At 41.0% G+C, this 25,997-nt stretch overlaps 2 protein-coding genes across 5 annotated transcripts in view; one reads left to right on the forward strand and one right to left on the reverse strand.

The window, feature by feature from the left end:
* The first annotated feature begins 14 nt into the window (after positions 1–14).
* Positions 15–25,997, forward strand: part of Asb3 (ankyrin repeat and SOCS box containing 3) — a 104,954-nt gene continuing 78,971 nt past the window's right edge. For both annotated transcript variants that reach the window (XM_038316869.1, XM_038316878.1), the window contains exon 1: positions 15–183. The gene's annotated coding sequence lies outside the window, so the exon portion shown is untranslated. The remainder of the gene's footprint in view (positions 184–25,997) is intronic.
* On the reverse strand, positions 17,487–25,945 carry Chac2 (ChaC glutathione specific gamma-glutamylcyclotransferase 2). 3 transcript variants are annotated; one of them, XM_038316900.1, is made up of 3 exons: positions 25,649–25,943; positions 20,418–20,453; positions 17,487–19,072 (listed from the first exon to the last, which is right to left on the reverse strand). In XM_038316900.1, exons 1-3 carry the CDS (start codon positions 25,781–25,783, stop codon positions 18,707–18,709), a joined length of 537 nt encoding a protein of 178 aa, XP_038172828.1. In that variant the 5' UTR covers positions 25,784–25,943; the 3' UTR covers positions 17,487–18,706. The 3 variants fall into 3 exon arrangements, with proteins under 3 accessions (XP_038172828.1, XP_038172847.1, XP_038172837.1); XM_038316919.1 differs by having other exon boundaries at positions 20,413–20,453; positions 25,649–25,747; XM_038316909.1 differs by lacking the exon at positions 20,418–20,453 and having other exon boundaries at positions 25,649–25,945.

Consider the following 25,997-nt stretch of genomic DNA (forward strand, 5'->3'; position numbering starts at 1 on the left):
GGCACGCAGCACATCAACATCCGGGGTCGTGGGGTCGGTGGCCTACGGAAGCCCGCGCTTGAATCGCGCTGCCTTGAGTTGGGCCGTAGCATCCTAGCGGTTGGACGCAAATGCTAAGGTCCAAGAACTGACGCCGGTTGGGCGGCTCTGGGAGTCAGCCCTTGAGCGGAGCGGAACGGCGAGGTGAGTTCTGGCCTGCCGCGGAGTCCACCCTCAAGGGGTAGGGCTGGAGGTGGGGGGTGGGCGCCGGCGGCCATAGAGCAGTGTGAGGTGAAGTAGAAGTTATAGTTCCGACTCAGCTGTCAGCCCTCCACTCTTGCTATTTTCACACTTCATCTTTCCGTCGTGAGCTCCTTTCCCCCCCTCCCCCTCCGCTGGTGACTGTTGTCACGTCGGTTCTCAGCTCCTCACTAACGCTGCCCTGTGTTTGAGGACACCCATGTGATACCTGCCATCCTACAGTATGGGGAAACTTTGGTGCTTCGACGTTTGGCTGAATGGGAACTTGTGAGGAAGCGGCTCCGCTTGCATTTTCACCTCACAAGGGGCTCCTCCCTTCCTTGGTTCAAGTGTTGGGCTGTTGTTATTTTGCTTAGGAATCTGGTGAGTTTCTTTTTTTTTTTCTTTTTTCTTTCTTTTTCTTTTTTTTTTTTTTTTTTTTTTTGGTTTTTCGAGACAGGGTTTCTCTGCAGCTTTAGAGCCCGTCCTGGAGCTAGCTCTTGTAGACCAGGCTGGTTCTCGAAACTCACAGAGATCCGCCTGCCTCTGCCTCCCGAGTGCTGGGATCTAAAGCTGTGCGCCACCACTGCCCGGTTTTTTTGGTAAGTTTCTTTACGTTAAGGCCAGAGCCAGGTGAATGTGAAGTCCTGTATAAGTCACAGCAGACTGCATATTGACAGAAAGTTTGGTTTCATCTCCCCTTCCTGAAAAAAAAAGTCCACATTTGTGTTTCATCTCCAGTATAATAATTTATACAGTGTTTTGCCATAGACACCTTGCTAAAGACTCCCTCAATTCGAACCAAATCAAAAGCAGGGAAAGCAGTCAGATTTTCACATCTCTGCAAATTTTTAAGGAAAACAATATTATTCTAGAACTGACATGTATTTTTCATTAAATTAGCACTTCTTAATATTTAATGTGTGTCAGACATTGGAATTAGTAAGCTAGAGAATAAAAGGGGTTTCTGTCTTTTGTTTCTCATTTTCTAGCTTGGGAATTATGCAAATGGATAATTATGAACTAGGGCTTGGAGAAAGTTGTTGAGTTGTTGGGAACACGGTTGCTCTTGTAGAGGACCAGTGGTTAGGGATTCCAGCACTGACATGGAGGCTGGCGTCAACCATCGTAACTCATTTTAGATCTGACACATGCACAAAACACAAGACACCAACACATAATAGTGGTAATGAATAAGAACTAGAGAGTCTTGTAAAAATTGCCTTCTAGATAGTAGTAATAAAGCAGGGTAACATTAATTACTCATTTTTGCTAATCATAATATGAACTTGAGTTCATACTACGTATGAATTTCTGCTCTATTAAAGAATTTTACTCCTTATGTGTCAGGTTCTGTAGATTGTATAGTAACCAGATGTTGAAGGTAAAGATATCAAGAAGGAACTGAGACCTCCAGGGTTGATCAGAAAAGGGGTGTCCAGGAGAGGTGATGAAAGACCTCCGGAGCCGGAGGAGACTCCCACTCAAGTCTCGGGATAACCACACAACCCCCCAGGAACTCCACGAGAGACCATCCTTGCTGCAATCACACGAAGGTTTATTGACAGGACAGGAACCAGTGCACTGTGGCCGAAACTCATTTCTCACGCAGGGGAGAGAGGTCGACCCCAGTCATTCAGGAGAAGGTGGCATTTAAGGAAAGAAACCATAACCCAATAATCCAACGGGGGTAGGGAGGGGCGGTCAATTTGGAAAATTCTGAAAATACCAGTGGTCATTTGAAAAATTCTGAAATACCAGTGATAATCACAGGGGGTAACTCCCTGTTTCTTAAGATTATTGTCAAGATTATAATCTTACTTTATCTTCAGCTAGTTCCTGGAACAGAGTCACTGAACCGGCTAACCTAGATTTTTGATTCTTCTCTCCCTGCTTAAATTTTTGGCTCTATTTTTTCTGCTAGATTTTTGGCTCTATTTTTTTCTGCTAGAGGGGTCTGGATTTATCTGGGTCTTTCAGTGACAACTAAAACTGGAATTTCAAGTGTTCATAAACTTTCATTAGGCAGTAGGGAGAGTGTGTTTAATCCCTAGGTGGCCTGTTGCTGCTTTTTGGTGTGGTCAGAGGACAAGGTGAGGTGGGATCAGCATCAGAGGGTTGGGGTTATTGAGGGAGAGAGAGGTGCTTTAGAGAATGTTGCATATGTCTCAAAGAAGGGTCTGGGCTTTTAAAAAATAGGTCAGGACTTTTTTGATCTAAAACTCTGTGTGTAGCTTGGCTGACCTGAAGAAGAAATTCTTTGTTTTTATTTTATGTATGACTGTTTTCCCTGCCAGTGTGTCTATGTACCGCATGGGTGCAGTGCTGTTAGAGAACTCAAGAGGGTATAGGATTGTTTGGAATTGGAAGACAGATAAATGTTAGCCTCCATGTCTGGGAATCAAACTTGGGTCCTCCTGAAGAGCAGCTACTTCTCTTAACTGCTGAGCCATCTCTCCAGAACCCTGGTCTTGAGTTTGTGATCCACTTGCCTGAGCCTCTCAGATGCAGGGGTGGTCAGAACTCTTTGAGGTGGCAGACTTTGTATTGGAATCATTTGAGGCATGTCTGTTTACCAAGCATATAGATCATACAGAGATGAATTCCAAATGGATTAAATGTTTGAATGTGCCAGAAAAAAAGAAGAAAACTTGGAGTAATTGAATAATTGGTGTAATTTCTAATTGCTGCAATTAAATAAACTAGGTTTACGTGAAAGAGAGTGCCATGGGAGGTTCTGCTTTTGGCACGTGGTCTCCTATTTAAGCAGCTAGTCTCTTGTGAAGAAGAGGCACTTCTGATTTCACTTGAATGATGGAAAGAAGAAGCGTCCACAGCAAATGGCCAGATCAGAAGCCTGAATAGCATGAATGAGGTTGGGCTGTTTGGGGGACAGATGAGGCCGGTACAGCTGTTGTATGGGAAGACTGTGCAAGAGCACTGAAGTTGGCAGAGGGAGATGGTCGGTGGGCACACAGTAGGCAGAGCTAGTTGAACAAGGTCTGATGTCTGCGTTTGTTATGGTTGCTGCACACAGTGATGTAGAGGGTTTGTATGGGATGAATGTGTAACCTCCAAAATATGTGGGTATTTCCTAACTCCCTCAAAACCCAAGTGTAAACTGTTTGGAAATGAATAGTTATAGCTTGTAATCACCTTAAGATGAGGTCAAACTGAATTAGGTGGACCTTAATACAATGACTGTTATCTTTTTTCCCCTCTTGGAGTTGAGGACTGAACTCAGTTTAGGCAGATGCTCTACCACTAGGCTAAATCCCCACCCCTGACCGTTACCTTTTTAAGAAGAGAGACATTTGGTCTTAGACACACAGGGAAAATGCCGTGTGAAGAAAGCTGTCGATTTGAGTAATCTACTTACACAAGCTGGTAGCATAGCAATCGAGAAGGAGGGGTTTGATCAGAAGCTCTTATTTATCTGTGCATTAACAACAGTTTCTCTCCTAAAATTGTTATTATCGTATGTATATATGATGTATGAGTGAGTTTGTGTTGTGCATTTGGTGCATGCCGTGGTATACATGGAGTGTCAGAGGACAGCTGGTTGAACAGTTAAGTGGCTGAGATGCTGTTAAGAAGCTGTGTAAGATAGTAAGTGATCACTGTAACACAGCATGGGATTATCGGGAAAGATGGAGCTGACTTGTGCTGGTTAGTTTTTTTTTTTGTTTTGTTTTTTTGTTTTTGTTTGTTTGTTTATTTTTTGACTTGACACAGTTATAGTCCGTTTAGAAGAGGGAAACTCAATTGAAAAAAAATGCTCCCACCAGACTGGACTGAGAGCGAGCCTTTACAGCATTTTCTTGATGGTTGATGTGATGGGATTGTGGGCAGTGCTGCTGCTGGGCTGGTGGTCCAGGGTGTGATAAGAAAGCAAGATGAACAAGTGGTGAGGAGCATGTCAGTAACTTATGCTGCATCTGCTCCAATTCCTTTCTTCTCTGAGTTCCTACTTCTATGACTTCGGCTCCACTTCCTGTCCTGACTTCCCTCAGTGATGTCTTATAAACTGAGCTGAAATAAATTCTTTCCTTCCCAAGTTATTTTGGTCATGGCACTTCGTCACATTAATAGAAACCTTGACTAAGACATGACTGGATTGGATAGAAATGAAGACCTTGCAAGGTGTATATTAATAAAAGCAACATGCTCTCATATTTTGGAAGAGTTTAGAATAAGAAGTTCTCAACCTTGGTACTATCGGTAGTTTGGCCTGGAGAACACGTTGTGTGGAGTGTGATACTGTGTTCTATGTTTGGTGTCTTGACTTGGGTCTGCCAGGCGCCAGGAACAATTAACGTCTTTTCTATACCCTCAGTTTGTGACATACACAGAATCCACAAACATTTTCAAATGTTCCCTGGCAGACAAAATGGACTGTGGTTGAGAGTGGCTAGTTTAGAATTTTAAATAAGACACATGTATCGGTATTAGCTTGCTGAGTGGGAAAATGTTCAGGAATGGATGGATAACCTTCTTAGCACTCCAAGAACATTTTAGTGAGTGTATTCTTACTTGGTTTTAATGATTCCCTTTTTAAAGATTTATTTTATGAAAATGAATGTTCTACCTGCATGTAAGCCTATATGCCGGAGGAGGGCCTCAGATCCCAACACAGATACCTGGTTGTGAGCCACCATGTGGTTGGTGGATATTGAACTCAGGAATCTCTTCACCACTGAGCGTCTCTCCAGCCCCCTAGCTGTAGTTATTCTTAAGGCCCATTTTCCCTTGCATTGGTGCCATAATATCATAGCAGACCTTCTCTGCCGTTTGCTTTTCTCATTGCTGTTACCTGATACCCAATACAAGCAGCTCAAAGGAGGAAGAATTTATTTTGGTCTTAGCTCAGAGGGATGGACCATCTTGGTAGAGAAGTCTTGGCAACTAGGGTGGTTCCTCCTGAGCTCTTTTGTTTTATATGATTTTATTGAATATATTTCTTGTGTTTTTGAGCTGGAGTTCTTCTTCTATCCCTATTATTCTTGTGTTTGGTCTTTACATGGTTTCCTGGATGTTTTGTGTTAAAAATTTGTTGGAGTTAACATTTTCTTTGACCGATGAATCTATTTCCTCTTTTGTATCTTCAATACCTGAGACTCTCTCTTCCATTTCTTGTATTCAGTTAGCTATTCTTGCATCTGAGGTTCCTGTTCATTTACTCAGTTTTTCCATTTCCAGAATTTTTTCGGTTTGGTGTTTTCTTGTTGCCTCGTTCCGTTTTTTCAAGTCTTGAATTGTTTGAACTGTGCTCACCTGTTGTTTTTTCTTGAGTTTAAGAGGTTTATTGATTTCTTTCATTTTTTTGTTTGTCTTTTTCTCCATTTCTTTAAGGGAGTTTTCCATTTATTCTTCAAGGGTCTCTATCATATTCATAAAGTTACATTTAAGGTCGTTTTCTTCTGCTTCTTCTAGGTTAGGATGATCAGGTCTTCCTTCCTGTTGTATGACTACAGGGTTCTGGTGTTACCATGTTTCTTTTTAGGCTGTTGAATATATTCTTGCATTGGTGCCTACCCATCTCTTCCTCCAGATGGTGATGACAGTGTCTTTGCCTCTTGGTCCAATTCTTGCAGTTGCTGTCCGTGTCTCAGGGATCCTCTTTTTTTTTTTTTTCCTCATTTTTTTTATTCAAGATTTCCATCTCCTCCCCCTTCCCTCCCCTCCCTTCCACCCATATCCCCACTCCACCCCTCTCCAAAGACAAAGAGCCATCAGGGTTCCCTTCACTATGTTAAGTCCAAGGTCCTCCCAGCTCCTCCTAAGTCCAGGAAGGTGAGCAACCAAACTGAAAAGGCTCACAGTGAGCCCGTCCATGCTGTAGAGTTCATGTTCATTGCCGTTGTCCTTGGTTTCTCAGTCCTCCTCCACCGTCAGCCACTATCAGAGAGTCCGGTTTGGTCCCCTGTTCCATCAGTCCCATTCCGACTGGACTTGGTGGTCTCCCGTTAGATCTGTTCCACCGTCTCAATGGGTAAAAGCACTCCTCGCGGTCCTGGCTTCCTTGCTCATGATCTCCCTCCTTTTGCTCCTCATCAGGACCTTAAGAGCTCAGTCTGGTGCTCCTATGTGGGGCTCTGTCATTTTCTCCATCCAATGCCAGGTGAAGGTTCTATGGTGATATGCAAGATATTCATGAGTATGACAATAGGATCTGGACATTTCTGGCACCCTCTCCTCAGCTGCCCTAGGAAATAGCTGGGGTCGTCTTCCTGGACACCTGGGAACCCCTCTAGAGTCAAGTCTCTGCCAACCCTAGAATGGCTCCCTTAATTAAGATATATAATTCCTTATTCCCATATCCACCCTTCCTATACCCCAACCATCCTATTCCCCCAAGCTCTTCCCATCCTCCACTTCACACTTTTCTCTCCCCATCCCCCCATCCCACCCCACCCCCATATTCGCATTTTTGTCCGGCAATCTTGTCTACTTCCAATAACCAGGAGGATAACTATATGTTTTTCTTTGGGTTCACCTTCTTATATAGCTTCTCTAGGATTTTTTACGAATTATAGGCTCGATGTCCTTTATTTATGGCTAGAAACCAATTATGAGTGAGTACATCCCATGTTCCTCTTTTTGGGTCTGGGTTACCTCGCTCAGGATGGTGTTTTCTATTTCCATCCATTTGCATGCAAAATTCAAGATGTCATTGTTTTTTACCGCCTAGTAGTACTCTAGTATGTATATATTCCACACTTTCTTCATCCATTCTTCCACTGAAGGGCATCTAGGTTGTTTCCAGGTTCTGGCTATTACAAATAATGCTGCTATAAACATAGTTGAACAAATGCTTTTGTAATATGATTGGGCATCTCTTGGGTAAATTCCCAATAGTGGGATTGCTGGGTCCTGGGGTAGGTTGATCCCAAATTTCCTGAGAAACCTCCACACTGCTTTCCAAAGCGGTTGCACAAGTTTGCATTCCCACCAGCAATGGATGAGTGTACCCCTTACTCCACATCCTCTCCAGCAAAGGCTATCATTGGTGTTTTTGATTTTAGCCATTCTGACAGGTGTAAGATGGTATCTCAGCGTTGTTTTGATTTGCATTTCCCTGATTGCTAAGGAGGTTGAGCATGCCCTTAAGTGTCTTTTGGCCATTCGGACTTCTTCTGTTGAGAGTTCTCTGTTCAGTTCAGTGCCCCATTTTTTAATTGGGTTCATTAGCATTTTAAAGTCTAGTCTCTTGAGTTCCTTATATATTTTGGAGATCAGGCCTTTGTCTGTTGTGGGGTTGGTGAAGATCTTTTCCCAGTCAGTAGGCTGCCTTTTTGTCTTAGTGACAGTGTCCTTTGCTTTACAGAAGCTGCTCAGCTTCAGGAGGTCCCATTTATTCAATGTTGCCCTTAATGTCTGTGCTGCTGGGGCTATACGTAGGAAGTGGTCTCCTGTGCCCAAATGTTGTAGAGTACTTCCCACTTTCTCCTCTAACAGGTTCAGTGTGTTCAGATTGATATTGAGGTCTTTAATCCATTTGGACTTGAGTTTTTTGCATGGTGATAGACACGGATCTACTTTCATTCTTCTACAGGTTGAGATCCAGTTATGCCAGCACCATTTGTTGAAGATGCTTTCTTTCTTCCATTGTGTGCTTTTAGCTCCTTTATCAAAAATCAGGTGTTCATAGGTTTGTGGGTTAAGATCCGGGTCTTCTATTCGATTCCATTGGTCGACTTCTCTGTTTTTATGCCAATACCAAGCTGTTTTCAATACTGTAGCTCTGTAATAGAGTTTGAAGTCAGGGATGGTAATGCCTCCAGAAGTTCCTTTATTGTATAAGATTGTTTTGGCTATCCTGGGTTTCTTGTTCTTCCATATAAAGTTGTCCTCTCAAGATCAGTGAAGAATTTTGATGGGATCTTTAAGGGGATTGCATTAAATCTATAGATTGCCTTTGGTAGTATTGCCATTTTTACTATGTTGATCCTCCCAATCCAAGAGCAAGGGAGATCCTTCCATTTTCTGGTATCCTCTTCAATTTCTTTCTTCAAAGACTTAAAGTTCTTGTCAAATAGGTCTTTCACGTCCTTAGTTAGAGTCACCCCAAGATATTTTATGCTATTTGTGGCTATCGTGAAAGGTGACGCTTCTCTGATTTCTTTCTCTGCTTCCTTATCCTTTGTATATAGGAGGGCGACTGATTTTTTGGAGTTGATCTTGTATCCTGCCACATTACTGAAGGAGTTTATCAGCTGTAGGAGTTCTTTGGTGGAGTTTTTCGGGTTGCTTATGTACACTATCATATCATCTGCAAATAACGAAAGTTTAACTTCTTCCTTTCCAATTTGAATCCCCTCGATCCCCTTGTTTTGTCTTTTTTTTTCTCATTTATTTTAAAGATTCCCATCTCTTCCCCCTTCCCTCCCCTCCCTTCCACCCATACCCCTACTCCACCCCTCTCCAAGACAAAGAGCCATCAGGGTTCCCTTCACTATGTTAAGTCCAAGGTCGTCCCAGCTTCCCCCTAAATTTAGGAAGGTGAGCAACCAAACTGACAAGGCTCACAGTGAGTCCATCCATGCTGTAGAGTTCATGTTCATTGCCGTTGTCCTTGGTTTCTCAGTCTCCTCCACCGTTCAGCCACTATCAGAGAGTCCGGTTTGGTCCCCTGTTCCATCAGTCCCATTCCAACTGGACTTGGTGGTCTCCCGTTAGATCTGTCCCACCGTCTCAATGGGTAAACGCACTCCTCACGGTTCTGACTTCCTTGCTCATGATCTCCCTCCTTTTGCTCCTCATCGGGACTTGGGAGCTCAGTCCGGTGCTCCTATGTGGGGCTCTGTCATTTTCTCCATCCAGTGCCAGGTAAAGGTTCTATGGTGATATGCACGATATTCATGAGTATGGCAATAGGATCTGGACATTTCTGGCATCCTCTCCTCAGCTGCCCAAGGACCTAGCTGGGGGCGTCTTCCTGGACACCTGGGAACCCCTCTAGAGTCAAGTCTCTGCCAACCCTAGAATGGCTCCCTTAATTAAGATATATAATTCCTTGTTCCCATATCCACCCTTCCTATACCCCAACCATCCTATTCCCCCAAGCTCTTCCCATCCTCCACTTCACATTTTTCTCTCCCCATCCCCCCTCCCCCCCCCCCCCCCCCCCCCCATATTCCCATTTTTTGTCCGGCAATCTTGTCTACTTCCAGTATCCAGGAGGATAACCATATGTTTTTCTTTGGGTTCACCTTCTTATATAGCTTCTCTAGGATTTTTTACGAATTATAGGCTCGATGTCCTTTATTTATGGCTAGAAACCAATTATGAGTGAGTACATCCCATGTTCATCTTTTTGGGCCTGGGTCACCTCACTCAGGATGGTGTTTTCTATTTCCATCCATTTGCATGCAAAATTCAAGATGTCATTGTTTTTTACCGCCTAGTAGTACTCTAGTATGTATATATTCCACACTTTCTTCATCCATTCTTCCACTGAAGGGCATCTAGGTTGTTTCCAGGTTCTGGCTATTACAAATAATGCTGCTATAAACACAGTTGAACAAATGCTTTTGTAATATGATTGGGCATCTCTTGGGTAAATTCCCAAGAGTGGGATTGCTGGGTCCTGGGTAGGTTGATCCCAAATTTCCTGAGAAACCTCCACACTGCTTTCCAAAGCAGTTGCACAAGTTTGCATTCCTACCAGCAATGGATGAGTGTACCCCTCACTCCACATTCTCTACCCTTGTTTTGTCTTATTGCTATTGCTAGAACTTCAAGCACTATATTGAAGAGATAAGGAGAGAGTGGACAGCCTTGTCGTGTTCCTGAATTTAGTGGGATGGCCTTGAGTTTCTCTCCATTTAATTTGATGTTAGCTGTCGGCTTGCTGTAAATAGCCTTTATTATATTTAGGAATGACCCCTGTATCCCTAATCTCTCCAAGACCTTTATCATAAAGGGGTGCTGAATTTTGTCAAATGCTTTTTCTGCATCTAATGAGATGATCATAAGGTTTTTATCCTTCAGTTTATTTATATGATGGATTACATTGATAGATTTTCGTATGTTGAACCAGCCCTGCATCTCTGGGATGAAGCCTACTTGATCATAGTGGATATTTTTTCTAATGTGTTCTTGGATTGTGTTTGCCAGTATTTTATTGAGATTTTTTGCATCGATGTTCATGAGTGAGATTGGCCTGTAATTCTCTTTCTTGGTTGAGTCTTTGTGTGGTTTAGGTATCAGGGTAATTGTAGCTTCATAAAAGGAATTTGGCAATGACTGTTCTGTTTCTATATTATGAAATACCTTAAGGAGTATAGGTATTAGGTCTTCTTGGAAGTTCTGGTAGAATTCTGCATTGAATCCATCAGGTCCTGGGCTTTTTTTGGTAGGGAGTTTTCTGATAACAGTTTCTAATTCTTCGCGACTAACAGGGCTATTTAGAACATTTACCTGGTCCTGGTTTAACTTTGGTATATGGTACTTATCTAAAAAAGTGTCCATTTCTTTTACATTTTCCAATTTTGTGGCATATAGGCTTTTGTAGTAAGATCTAATGATTCTCTGAATTTCCTCTGTGTCTGTGGTTATGTCCCCATTTTCATTTCTGATCTTATTAATTTGTGTGTTCTCTCTGCCGTTTGATTAGTTTGGCTAGGGGTTTGTCCATCTTGTTGATTTTCTCCAAGAACCAGCTTTTTGTTTCATTGATTCTTTGGATTGTTTTCTGTGTTTCTATTTTGTTGATTTCTGCCCTCAGTTTGATAATTTCCAGTCTTCTACTCCTCCTAGGTGAGTCTGCTTCTTTCTTTTCTAAAGCTTTCAGGTGTGCTGTTAATTCTCCAAAGTGTGCTTTCTCCGTTTTTTTTTTTTAAAGTGGGCACTTAGTGCTATGAATTTTCCTCTTAGCACTGCTTTCATAGTGTCCCATTAGTTTGAGTATGTTGTGTCTTTATTTTCATTAAATTCAAGAAAGACTTTAATTTCTTTCTTTATTTCTTCCTTGACCCAGGTGTGGTTCAGTAGTTTACTGTTCAGTTTCCATGAGTTTGTAGGCTTTCTGGGGGTAGCATTGTTGTTGAATTCTAATTTTAATCCATGGTGATCCGATAAGATGCAGGTGGTTACTAATATGTTTTTGTAACTGTGGAAGTTTGCTTTGTTACCGAGTATGTGGTCAATTTTCGAAAAGGTTCCATGAGCCGCAGAGAAGAAGGTATATTCTTTCCTGTTTGGGTGGAATGTTCTATAGATGTCTGTTAAGTCCACTTGGTTCATTACCTCTATTAAGTCTCTTAATTCTCTGTTAGGTTTCTGTCGGGTTGACCTGTCCATTGGTGTAAGAGGAGTGTTGAAGTCTCCCACTATCAGTGTGTTTGGTTTGATGGCTGCCTTGAGTTCTAGTAATGTTTCTTTTATATAAGTGGGTGCTTTTGTATTAGGGGCATAGATATTCAGGATTGAGACTTCATTCTGATATATTTTTCCTGTAATGAGTATAAAGTGTCCCTTTCCATCTCTTCTGATTGATTTTAGTTTGACGTCAGCTTTGTTAGAAATTAGTATGGCCACACCCGCTTGTTTCTTAGGTCCATTTGCTTGATAAACCTTTTCCCAACCCTTTACTCTGAGTAGATGTCTGTCTTTGTGGTTGAAGTTTTTCTTGTAAACAGCAGAATGTTGGATCCTGTTTTCGTATCCAATCTCTTAGCCTGTGCCTTTTTATAGGTGAATTGAGTCCATTGATATTAAGTGATATTAATGACCAGTGGATGTTAACTCCGGTTGTCATTTTTTATTTGGTAGTAGAGATTGTGTGTTTCCTTTCTTTGAGATGTGGTGGTGAAGGGTCGCTAGATGTCTGAGTTATTTTGGGCAATGCTGGACTCCTTTGTTTGTGAATTTCCTTCTATTACTTTCTGTAAGGCTGGATTTGTGGCTATGTATTGTTTAAATTTGTTTTTATCCTGGAATATTTTGTTTTCTCCATTTATAGTGAATGAAAGCTTGGCTGGGTATAGTAATCTGTGCTTGCATCCATGGTCTCTTAGTTTCTGCAAAACATCTATCCAGGACCTTCTGGCTTTCGTGGTTTCCATAGAGAAGCAGGTGTTAGTCTGATAGGTTTCCCTTTATATGTTACTTGACCTTTTTCCTTTGCAGCTCTTAATGTTCTTTCTTTATTCTGTATGTTTTGTGTTTTGATTATAATATGGCGGGGGGATGTTTTTTTTTTGATCCAGTCTATTTGGTGTTCTGTAAGCTTCTTGAACCTTAATAGGAATATCTTTCTTTAGGTTTGGGAAGTTTTCTTCTATAAGTTTATTAAATATATTTTCTGGACCATTGAGCTGTAATTCTTCTCCTTCTTCTACGCCTATTATTCTTAGGTTTGGTCTTTTTATTGTGTCCCAGATTTCCTGAATGTTTTGTGATTAGAATTTGTTGGATTTGCTGTTTTCTTTGATCAGTGCATTTATTTTCTCTATGGTATCTTCAGAATCTGAGATTCTTTCTTCTATCTCTCTCTTTTTTTTTTTTTTTTTTTTTTTTTTTTTTGGTTTTTCGAGACAGGGTTTCTCTGTAGCTTTATTAGAGCCTGTCCTGGAACTAGCTCTTGTAGACCAGGCTGGCCTCGAACTCACAGAGATCCGCCTGCCTCTGCCTCCCGAGTGCTGGGATTAAAGGCGTGCGCCACCACCGCCCGGCTCTCTTCTATCTCTTGTATTCTGTTGGTTGTGCTTGTTTCTGTAGTCTCTGTTCGTTTACATAGATTTTCCATATCCAGCTGGCCCTCGGTTTGTGTTTTCTTCCTTGCCTCCATTTCAGGTTTCAAGTCTTGCACTGTTTCCATTATCTGTTTGATTGTTTTTTCTTGGTTTCCTAGGATATCGTTTACGGATTTACTCAATTCTTCAAACTTTTTGTTATTCTTCTCGTCCATTTCCTTAAGGGAGTTTTTCACCTCCTGTTTAAGGGACTCTATTACTTTCATAAAGTCAATTTTTTCTACTTCTTGATTAGTGTGTTCAAGACCTCCTGTTATAAGTTCGCTGGTTTCTGGTGCTTTCATGTTGTTTTTTCAAATTGTTGGAGGAATTCTTGCATTGGCGCCTGCTCATTTCTTCCTTTGAATAATCCCCTTTGGGTCTTCTTTTAGAAGTTCAATTCACCCCAATAAATTCAATTCACTCACCCCAATGAATGATGGATCTTCTGGTAGACAGTCAGGTCTCCTTGCTGGCCAAGCGGCTCACTGACAAAGGGCCTACCTTGCTGCAGGCAGGCTATTGAAACAGGGGACCTCCCACCAGCCTGGGTGCACTCAATTCCAGGTCCCCGGCTCTCAAACAGGCTGAGCTGTGGGATTTTGTGGCCCAAAGTTGGGAGGATGAGGCGGGGGTGGAGGGGTTCTGGGTGCAAGCTGGGAAGGGACAGGAAGAGAGAGGCAGTATCGGGGAGAATAACCCCTGCAGGAAGAGCAGGGAGTGTGCAGGTGGGGGGGGAGAATTGGGGATTTTCGGTGGTCCCTCTCCGGGCAGCTGCCCGGTTCAGGCACTCACTCCTCACTCACCCCAGTGAATGATGGATCCTCTGGCAGACTGTCAGGTCTAGTTGCAGGCCAAGCAGCTAGCTAACAAAGGGCCTGCTTTGCTGGAGGCAGGCTAATGAAGGAGGGGACCTCCCACCGGCCTGGGTGCACTCAATTCCAGGATCCCGGAGCCCAAACAGGCTGAGCTGTGGGATTTTGTGGCCCCCAGGGATCCTCTCTTGGACCGATTGTTACAGTTGCTCTCTGTGTCTCAGGGAGGTGCTGAGGTCTCTAGGGACAGATGGGTGTGGTGGTGGAGTGGGACTTGTAGATAAATTACAGGGTCTGATGGATGGGGAGGGTGTTGGAGCAGCCAGCCTGCAGGTGGCTTGCCCTGATGGCCAGCTAGTGAAGCTGAGGCAGTTGGGGGAGCAGCCAGGGTTTTGCCCAGGGCCTAGAGATTGGGCTGTTTAGCTCGGGGCGGATCTCTCACCTCTTGGTCTACTATGTGCCAGTCACAGTCTACTTCAGAGATGCTCTGAGGTTGCAGAGGAATGGGTGGGTTTGGGACTTTTAGGTTATAGGGTCCCATTGATGGTGGGGTGGGGTTGGAGCAGCCTAACTGCAGGAGGCTTGCCTGCAGGCCAGCTAGTGAAGCTGAGCAAAATGCTGAAATTTTAAGTTAGACAGTTTTTGTAAATTTGATATACAAAGTTATAGTTTTAATAGTTACTTTTAGAAGAGTTAAAGTATTTGACATATTAGCTACAGGATTAAAAAAGTCTTCAACATCTTAATGTGTGTACAGACTGGCCGTATTACTTACTTTTCTATTGCTGTGACAAAACCATGGCCAAGGCAAGCTATAACATAAAGGGTTTAATTGGGCTTACAATTCCAGAAGGTTAGAGTATATGATGGGGAAGCAAAGGCATGGAAGCAGGAATAGCTACGAGCTCACATCTTGATCCACAGGCAGGAGGCAAAGAAAGCTAACTCAAAATGGCATCTGAGTCTTTTGAATCCTTAAAGCCTGCCCCCAGTGACATACTTCCTCCAGCAAAGGCACAAATGCTAGTGCTTCCCAACAGCTACCAACTTGAGACCAAGTATTCAAACATAAGAATCTTTGGGGCCATTCTCATTCAGACCACAAGAGGGTTCAAGATTTTAGGACTTGAATTGCTGAAAGGTAGATCAATAGGAAATGTAGTAATTCTGTGTGGAGAGGTGAAATGTGAACATTTGTTTGGCAGGTATATTTTAATATCCCTTTCACCCTTTTGAGGGTTTCACTGTGTAGTTCAGGATGATCTTGAACTCATGATGTTCTTGCCTAAGCCTTTCAAGAGCTGGGATTATAGGCATGTACCACCATTTCCATCTGTTGTGGTGAAACGGAATTTAAAAACATGTTCATCACAGCTGACTTGGAAGAATCAGTGGTACATTACAGTAACAGGATGCTTACATTGATACAGTGGCTGAGTGGGTATAGGGATGCTGTGCACTTGCTCACTGAGAGAGTATTCTCCTGAGATACAATTTTTAAAAGATATACTATGGAAAAGAGAAATTTAGTGCCAATGGAAAGAAATATTGGCTGCAAAATGTTGAAAAAATATCTGACAGATTAAAAAATAGTTCTCAAACTTTATGTTTGTAATCATGAATCTTGTATATTGAACCTATGTTGCTTGGAATATAGTATGTGGTATAAAGTACAGTTGTAATATTTGTTAAGAATAGATAACATTCATTAAACATCCTATCACACACTGTAATAATCATTAAAATTCAGTAGACACTATTAAGATATATAACATGCATGTCAGGTACTTTATTAAGAAATTAATTATTTTTCCTTATTCAAGATAAAAATGCATACTGACAGATGTCAAACTTTTAAAGTTTTAACAAAATAGATCAATAGATGCTTTTCAATAGAGTTGAAAGTTATCACTGCCTGATTCTCTAGATAACTTTTTCTATATGGAAGTCGGGTAGTCAGTTGACAAGTGAAAGTATTGTTTGAGACCGAAAAATCCGACAATAGTGAACTAGAATAAGAGAAAATCTATGCCAGGCCTGGTGGCACATGCCTTTAATTCCAGCACTTGGGAGGCAGAGCCAGCCTGGTCTACCAGTGAGTTCCAGAATAATCACAGCTTCATCGTAAGGCATTATCTCAAACAAACACAAACAACCAAAACCAAAAGGGTAGAAAGTTCACTCAGGGGCCATCTAGGTGACTGAATGAGTGAAAGTGCCCACTGTGAAAGCCGGCAACATGAGCTTCAGCTCCCCCGGAAGTGAAAAACAAACAAACAACTTCATGGAGTTGTCCTCTGGTCAGTGAATGCCATGGCAAGCACATTACCCCACATACATTGCTAACTCTCTCTTACACACACAGTCTTTAGGCAGACAAGTTGGCATATGCTTATAATCCCAACAGATCAAAGGCTGAGGTAGGATTGAATTTCAGGTCAGCCCCACTAAACATCAAGACCATGCCTCAAAAGCAAAACCAAGCCAAACCAAGCCCGACAGGATAGTTTCTTTTCTAAGTGCAGTGCTTATGCTCATACTTTTGTTAATGTCTAGCTATTATTTCTACCATGAGGCATAAGAGCCTGAGTCTGTGTATGCAATTAGGGCAGAATGATGTAGAACATTTTTAAATTGGGTCTGAGAGCTGTAAAGAGAATTATTCTCAAGACAGTATGTCAGAGTGATGGTTCTCATGTTAGAGACTACAAACCCCACCTTCTGCTTTTGGTGATACTTACTTTTTTCATTTCATTTAGTTTTCTTCCCAGCCTGATGACAATGAATATTTCTTTCCTGGCATTCCTGTAAATATTTATGATGCTGATGATATAGCACACGTGTTAATGTATTTTCTAGCCCAACTCCCCCATCCTTCCACCCCCAACAGGGTTTCTCTGTGTAGCCCTTGCTGTTGTGGAACTCACGCTGTAGAATGGGCTGGCTTTGAACTCAGATCTTTGTCCCCCCCACCCCATGCTGGGATTAAACGTGTGTGTGTGTGTGTGTGTGTGTGTGTGCGCGCGCGCGCGCACGCACCACCACTGCTTGGCTTAGCTTCACTTCTAACTAAAGGCCTAAAAAGGCACAAAGAGAAATTCAGAGTTAATTCCTTTTGGTATTTTGTACCCTAATTGATTTGTTTGTCGAATGGTAATTGAATTGACCTGATTTGGGGCTGAAGCTTATCAATCTTGTCATTATATTGGTGGGAACAGACACAGAGCTGTCAAAATTAACTTGAACACCTTTATATAAACATGCTAATCTCTTTATCTCAGAGAAAAGATGCTGGGTAGTGAAAAGGCTAGGTTCTGTACTTTTAGGTACACTGTAGTATTGTGTGCTTTAGAGAGATACACTGTGGTATTGTGTGCTTTAGAGAGATACACTGTAGTATTGTGTGCTTTAGAGAGATACACTTTGGTATTGTGTGCTTTAGAGAGATTGAGATTTCTGTGTTTGTTATGTTTGCAAATGGCTGCAAATGATAGAAACAAGCTTAGAGCAGTTCTTAAAAACTGAGAATATGTCCCCTATGTAAACTGCATCATATCATGTTATTAGATATTACTAAATGCTAGTAACCTTCATAGTACCAGATATGCGAAATACTGCCTGGAAAATTAAAAATCTTAAATATTAGAAAATACTTAAAATGTTATCTGAGTAAATTGCTAAGGGGCTAATTAATAAACATTAATAAGCATAAAAATTATTAATACAGGGCAACTTTATTTTTCATGTGAAATATTTCTGTATTAGTTGAGAAGCTTTGTTTGCTTTTTTTGAGACAAGGGCTTACTCTGTAGCCCAGGCTGGCCCTGAACTCTTGTGGAGCCTTCTATTTAAGCTTCCAGAGTATTGGGTTATTGGGTTACAGGTGTGAGCCATTGTGCCTGGCTCATTCTTCTGAGACAGGGTCTGACTCTGAGGTATAGACTGGCCTTGAACTCAGTGTACTCTTCCTTTTTAACTTCCCAAGTGCTAGGAAAATAGGTGTGAGCCACCACACTGGATATCTGATGAGTTCTTAGTAAGCCTCACAGGAGACTCACCCTGAAACGGAAAGTCTTTTAGTGTTGATTCTAGAGCCCTTATATTAAAGAAATCATCCAATTATCTAAAATCAAGGCTAATTTTAAGAGTCAATAATTTAAAAATTAGCTTCCTAGTTAAGTAGCCGCATTAATAGTTGATACTCTTAGGTGACAAAATATACATAGTATAATCAGGAAATGACACTTCTTTGAGAAATTATAATTGTAAAACCTATTTCAAACACCATTTTCGTTATGTTTCCACTAATTGGTAATTATCAGAAAACCTTTTTTTCCAGTTTCATTATGAGATAAATACAAAGTAAATGACATTATCATTAGTGGATGTGATTTACATAATTTGTGCTAGACTGTTTTCTAATAAAATGCCCTTTGCCCCCCAAAGGAAAAGATAACACATTATAATTCCAAGGAAAGTTTTATGTTAACAAACCCAATTTCTTCTGGCCTAAATTTGACTTTCATTTAATCTGAAATAACAAGGAAATTAACAGTAAGTGCTGGAACCTTATCTATTACCATATATTTCTAATAACATTATTTTAAGCATATAAACTATAAACCATGGTTACTCTGATAAAAACAGGAAGTGACTTGAAACCTGTATTTCTAATGAACAAATGTCCATATGTCATTTAGTTAAAAAATCACTTGTTTAACTTCAACTCCTTCCTCTGTATGCAAATCTTCTGAACATGTTTTAGGACACTTGTAAATAAATAGTAAATTTAGATGATACTCTAATTATAACAGTGAATACTAAGGTCTTCAAGTAAGAATGTCCAAATCGTACTGCTCTCTTGTACTGAAGTTATTTTCTGAGGGCTAACAGCTCTGTCTGGATGGAGGAGCTGGTGGCTGTGGCTACTGAAGTCTATTTGCCTTCTAAACGTTCCTTTACTAATCTCTCCAGAGAGAAGAGATGCTCGTCTGCATCTTCTGGCACAAGTTTTCTAATGGAATTGGCAAGTTCAAAAAGATATTCTGTATTTCTTCCACTTGGACCAGCTGCATTAAAAATTTGTTCAGCTATGTCTTCCAGAGGCGCAGGACCAAGGTAGTTAGGATTGTCGCACGTTCCAATGTAGAGCAAAACACTGAATGGTTTTCTTGTAGGATCTTTTGGATAAAAAATGACTGTTGTAGTTCTGTAGCCTCCTTTCTCTCTGAAGTCAAGGTATGTCTTTACTTCCTCTTCTTTTCCGACTGGTAGTTTGTAAGCAACACCCCATACACTGCCCTGTTGAAAAATGGAAAGAATCACTGTTTTGTATTTATAAGGCTATCAAAGTAGAGGAAGATACATTATGACCTAGGATATTTTGTAGTCTTAGAAGTCAATGGAATTTTGTTCCCAAGTGCCTCAAAGGGGTAGATGGGAAACAATTAAGGAAAACAGCATTTAAAACCTTTATTCTGAATAAGTAATTGACTTGTATCAAGCACAGAATGACAGGCCTATTTTATCAAATTTGTACATAAGGTCTTATTTTAAGCTAATACCAAGTGTTTGCTGGTCATTAAGAAATTCTGTGGAAGCAAAGTGCCATTTGTTGTCTAGAAGTTACAGTTACTTGTTTGAGGATAAGGTACTTTTAGATGCCTCTCCCACTATAAATCTCTGGAAGATTTTATAGTACAGATTATATATAGAGTTACTAATGGTTTTTATTATTATTATTTTAATTTTCAGATAAGGACTAGCTTTTTGAACAAGGCTGGCCTTGAACTTTTGATCCTTCTGCCTTGCTTGGCAGGTGATACTCCTGATGCTGCTGGAGTTTTGTTTTGTATACATTTCTTCCCAAGTTTAAAGTGTAAAGAAAGTGGGCATCGTCCATTAAAAGTTTTGAGTACTTCAAATTTGTCTGATAATAACAAGTGCTGTTTATAAAATCAGTTAAGAAATTTTTAGGGTTTTTTTTGGTTGTTGTTGAAAAATAATAGATTCCAGGCAAATTTCAACAGAACTATAAGAATTCTAATTAATTCTTAGTCATAATCTGGCTGTGGGGAGTCTGTTCACTTTAATATGAAAGAGGATCACAAAATCCTCAGTCACCAGACTCACTTAGAAGAACTAAAAAGGAGATTACATATCACTTGGCTGTATTTTGTTGTTACTGTATCTTCTGATTTTAACTTTCTCTCTAGACTCACTTTACACAAACACTGAAAAACCCACTACAACAAATACAAGGAAGCAGCCAGTAGTGGCGCAGGCCTTTAATCCCAGCACTCAGGAGGCAAAGGCAGGCGGATCTCTGAGTTCAAGGCCAGCCTGGTCTACAAGAGCTAGTTCCAGGACAGTGAGGGTTACACAGATAAACCCTGTTTCTAAAAACCAAAACAACCAAATAAATCAATAAATAAACCAAAAAGATAAAGAACAAAATCAAAAAACAAAACCCAACAAGCTAACAAACAACCCCCCCAAGCCAAACAAGCAAAAACCAAATACAGAAAAGACTTCTAGACTTAGTTTAATTCAAATTTTCTGTCATGACCAATAAAATCTCACTGATTATTAAAATGCAGACATCTCATATTTTATTTAATACTATGTAAAAATAAGCATACCATACCCCAGGATCTTCAACAAGAGTCACAACTCTTCCAGGCTGTTTTAAAAAAGGTAGAAAATATTTTTTTTTCTGAATTAAAGTTCATTAAATTACTAAACATTAGCAACTAGTCATAGAATAAAGTTTTACTATACCTGTTATAAGAAGGATTTTACTTAGGGAATGAATTAAAGCATTGCTGGGCCACACCCCTACTAGATCTGATTCTATAGGTCTGGAACCTGATAATAGGTATTTGTAATAGCATGCTTAGTGAAACTATTGGTTCATGTTTTCAGAAGCACTACTAGGCAATATTTGGGTCTCAGGTATGATTGAATGAGTGATTTTCTCTCATAGCTATGAGGTACCTTTACCTTTGTATTTATGCTAAAAGGTGCTTCAAGATAGCTGTTTTTAGACCTTCATAAATGAATGTACACTGAGTCATTGAGAGGCTAATACCAGAACTGACATTGTTTTTATTTATGTATTTATTTTTGAGACTAGGTCTCATATAGCCCAGAGTGGCCTCAAACGTGCTTTGTAGCTAAGGCTTGCTTTCAACTCTGGCTTCTCCTGCTTCTTTCTGTGAAGTGCTAGGACTATAGATATGCACCACCATGCCTGGCTGAGAATTGGTCTATTTTTCTTTTAACCTGTTCTTATATGAGACAGACTATCTGTCAGGACTAGACCATCCTAAGTGCATTTTAACTAACTTTAATTAATTAATCAATTATTCTTTTGAGATAGTTTTCAGTCTGTAGCCTGGGCTGGCCTAGAACTCAGTATGTACCCAGGCTTGCCTTGAATTCCTGGTGATCTTTCTGTCTCAGTGTTCCCAGACTGCTGCTTGTAGCATCCCATGTAAGAGAGATGATCCAAAAAGATGATTAGATATGGCATGGAGCCAGATTTGTAGAGCCAGAGAGCAGAGTTTGGGGAACGGAGAGCTCGTGGTGTTGGCAGCAGAAGTAGACACGTGCCTATTTGGGGCCTTGGGCTGTTTAAAAAGGCAGAGCTGAAGTTAGTGCGAGAGTGAAAACAGGCTGCTGGGATGTGGGGAATTAGAGACTGAAGCCTGTAGCACTTGGCGGCAGCTGACTGGCATGACAGAACAAGTATTTTTGGGAATATTAGGTTGGCAAACTGTATGGGATGGAAGGAGGAAGAAATGGACTGCGGAATGAGATATGCCTGCAGAACTCCCCTGCTGCCCAGCTCATCCAGTTCTTGATGGTTTTGTCTTCTAAGATTATGTCTATTAAGAGTATGTACACTACTCCCACTCTAAATAAGTGAATATTTTAAAACCGTATGTCTGTTTCTATGTTTGGGGCGTGGCTGTTAGCTCAAAAGAAAATCCTCTGGGATCTGGAGTTACAACTGTGTGATCCTCACTGTGCATGCTGGGAACTGGACTTGGGTTCTCTGCAAGCTCTAACTTCAGAGTTAGTTCACAGCAATTTGACTTTTTTCTGTCACTCAGTTGTCTAAGAGATTTTTCTGCTTGCCCTTTGTTTTGCTTTCTCTTATTCCACTGAAAGCCTAGAATAGCTTTGTGGCTTTAAATCTTTCAAGATATTTTTCAGAATAAAACCAAAAGTGCTTTGTTAAAGTATAAACCCCATTCCTTCCCACCTGTCACTCCAAGTTTCAGCATTTTTTGGAAAATAGTGTATGTTTGTAAATGCTTTCTTTGATAAGGGAGCAATGAAACTGAAGAAAGGGATTTTTTTTATTTAAAAGTTTTTTTCATTTTATATACCAATCACAGTCACCCCCCTCCCCATTCATTCCTCAGAAGGGGTAAGGCCTCCCATAGAGTCACAAAGTCTGACATACCAGGTGAGGCAGGACCAAGCCACTCCTCCTACATCCAGGCTGAGCAAGGTGTCCCTCCATAGGAAATGGGCTCCCAAAAGCCAGTTCATGCATTAGGGATAAATCCTGCTCCCACTGCCAGTGGCCCCAGGGACTGCCAAAGCCACACAACTGTCCCCCACATTGAGAATGCCTCGATTGGTCCTATGCAGGTTCCCCAGCTGTCAGTCTTCAGAGTCAGTGAGCTCCCATTATCTCAGGTAAGCTGTTTCTGTGGGTTTCCCTAAAGAGGTCTATTTTTTTTTAAGACAGGGTCTTGTGTAGCCCAGCCTAGCCTGGTACTTACTATGTAGCTGAGGATGATCTAGAGTTAACTTCTGATCTTCCCACTTCTATCTCTTGAATATAGGAGTGAGGTTCTCCCACACCCCAGTTTCTATGGCAGCAGGGATTAGTATGAACTGAGCTACAAGGTGCACCCCTCCTTTCTCCTGTCTTCATTTTTGAGACAAGCCAGGAACTTGCTGTGTCTCCCAGGTTGGCCTCAAAGTGACAGTCCTCTTGTCTCAGCCTCCTCAGTTTAGTGATTACAACTGTGCATCACCATTAGCCAAGAAGAGGTCTTTCCAGCTGGATGTGATCTGAAGATGCTTTATTAATAAGTCATGATTGGTATTTTTATTGGGTGGTAAGGAATACTTTTAATCTAGAAAAGCTAAGGATTTAGTAAATGTTCACAGTTTTCTCATTAAAATGATCCCTTTGCCAGTTGTGGTGGTTTACACTTGTACTCAGAGGATTTTGGAGATAGAGGCAGGAGTCTCAGGAATTCATGGTCATGTTCGCTATACAGCAAATTCAAAACCAGCCTGGGCTATATAGGATCCTATATCAAGCAAAACAAGATAAAACAAGCTTCCTGCTTTGCAGTTATGATGTATTTTGGAGAAAATATCTCTTTAAGTCAATTTTTTTACTTTGTTGAGAAATAATCAGTTTTGTGATAAATATATGCTTAAGTAAATTAGGAACCAGGTATGGTGGCACAGGCCTTTAATCTCAGCTATCTAAGAAGCAGAGGAAGTTGAATCTCTTGAATTTGAAGTCAGCTTGATCTACATAGTGACTTCCAGACCAACCAGGAATACATAGTTAGACTCTGTCTCTAAAAACAAACTGACAAACAAAAACTTAGAAAGAAATCAACATACTATTTTCTCTGCTGCATTATGTGGAAGTAAACCTTATATATCTGTGTATCTGCCTTCCTGTAAGTACCTGAGTGATACCCGAGCTGGTCTAAGTTGCTGAATAGTTCTGTCGCTGATTGTATTCTTGTCCAGATGGTTAACATTTAGATAAATGTAAAAAAAAAAAAAGTGAAGTCAAGGTATGACATTTTTGTCTATTTCTTTAACATAATACTATACTTGGAACATATCTATACTAAATATTTCCTTTAATTTTCTAGGATGGATTTTTTTTCTTTTAATAAACGGTGTAAAACTCTTAGTCGATGCAGCTCCCTGCCCTAGGTTTCTTTTCCCAAGACTCAGTAAGTTTAAGCACAAAGAAACAGCGGATTTTATAGATCTCTTCTCCCCTTTCTATTTTTGTAGATTTATTTACTTTACGTGTGCACTGTGCCACAGCTTGTATGTGGAGGTCAGAGGACACCTTGTAGGACACAGTTCTGTCCTTTACTTGATGAGCCACATCACTGGCCTTATTTATTAAAGTGTATCTTCTCCTTTTAAAGTTTGATAGACACCTCCCCCCCCCCCGGCCCCAAGACAGGGTCTCACTATGTAGCTCTGGCTGTTCTAGAACTCAACTATGTAGACCAGGCTGCCCTCAAACTCACAGAGAACCACTTGCTTCTTTCTCTCAAGTGCTGGGATTAATGGCATGCCCCAGTCTCTCCCTGACCTCTAGCCTTACTTTTAAAGTGATACACAGAGCATAAAAACATGAACTTTTAAAGAACTAGTGCATTGATTAGACAATTTCTCACCCACAGTCTGCCTGGCAATACACATACCTTGATGTTTTATGTAAGAAACATATATTTTGGTTGATCTTAAGTAGTAAAATATTCAGTCATAACCACATACATGCCCGCTTAATGCTTGGCCATTAAAATGAAAACCTACCTTAGTGTTTATACCCAAAAGGCATTTTCTTTGGTTTAATTCTTTAATGCCTCGAATAGTTTTATGATAGTCTTGGGAAGTCTTTGGTTATGATGTTTCTGTTGGCCTGTAAATAAACATTTGCTCTCTTTCTGGGTTTCAATAGGCCACGAAAGTAAGTCTACCTTATTTCTTAATTGACAAACTCAAGTTAAGTGGCTCTAACTCAGATGTTTTTCATGATTTCAAGTCTTTTGGGTAGGTACAAATTATTTCAGAACCTTGATCTTTCCCTTTGCAAGAATCTCTTCTGATGACTGGCTTTTGGCATTTCAGAATATTGTACTTTAGATTATTTTTTTAAAATGGTGCTGGGAATTGAACTCAGAGCTTCACAGGTGCTAGGCAAGGGCTCTACTACTAGGCTATAGCCCCAGTCACTTTATAATTTCTGAGTTTGAGGTCCAGGTCTTAAACTTGTGATCCTCTGTGGGATTACAGACTCGTAGAGTAAGTGAATTTTAAGAGTATTTTAGAGAACATAGAAGCGTTCAAAATGTAGTCCTTCAAAGGTCAGAAGTTAACCGAACAAGTTATTAGTTACTTCATACTTGTTTTCTTTTTTCTTTCACAGATTAGTTGTTTACAGCCAATGCAAAGCTGGTTTGATAAACAGTGAGCTGCTTCTAGTTCTCTGAACCCATATTGACAAACTGAAAAACAGATAAAACGATTTGTATTTCACATTAATAATCCAAGAAAACTATGGAGGAGGAACCATTAAAGTAATGTAGATTTTGCATTGTATTACTCATAACAAACTGCAAACCTCACATAACTTTGCTTATACCTCCCAGTTAAAGTAATCACCGTGGGCATAAAAAGTGGAAATAACCTTGGAAATTAGTTCTTTTATAATCTTAGTGTTTTTAAATTAAAACATTGGAAAGATACCTTAGACATTCACAGGCTCACATAAATTCAAACCAGTAAAAGCCTTGCATAATGCAGACATATCAACGAATTTACATGTTATGAGGTGACATGAAAATTAATCTTTATTAATTTCTGTGGTTAGAGGTTGCCAAGACAAGGGCCACTGCAGCCTTGTGCGAGCTTGTGGGCCTATACCCGTGCCTTCTGCCTAAGAAACTAACGGCAGGCTTCTGAAGCGAGTTCAGGGTGTCCACGCTCTGGAGAGAGTAGTGGGCAGGTGGTCTAGGAGGTTGCTGAAAGCATTATACCCCCCTAATGCTCTGCCCAATAGGTGGGCCATCGGCGCTGGCTACTTACCTTGCCGGGAACCCCGCGGTGGTCAGTGCTGCCTTGCCAGAAGCGCCGGCTGTAGTTTGTGATGTAACCAACCAGCTTGTCCTGGTAGGGGAAGTCCACCTTCCAGATGAGGGACCCGTAACCAAACACCCACATTTTTTTGAACCCTGGCTGCTAACACGGCCTGAGAGCAGGACTGCTGCTGACGCCAGTAACCGACTGCTCAAGGCAGCGCAGGCGCTGGCCACGAGTGAGGCGCAAAGCACACTGGGGTTGCAGTCTCCCGGATCCTTTTCAGAGCTTCTATGAAACCGCAGATCTTTTCTGCAGCCTAGGAAAGTCGAGGGGCGGGGCGGGTTGGGAGAACTAC

The sequence above is a fragment of the Arvicola amphibius genome, chromosome 1 (genome assembly GCF_903992535.2).
Source record: "Arvicola amphibius chromosome 1, mArvAmp1.2, whole genome shotgun sequence".
NCBI classification, from domain to species: domain Eukaryota; kingdom Metazoa; phylum Chordata; class Mammalia; order Rodentia; family Cricetidae; genus Arvicola; species Arvicola amphibius.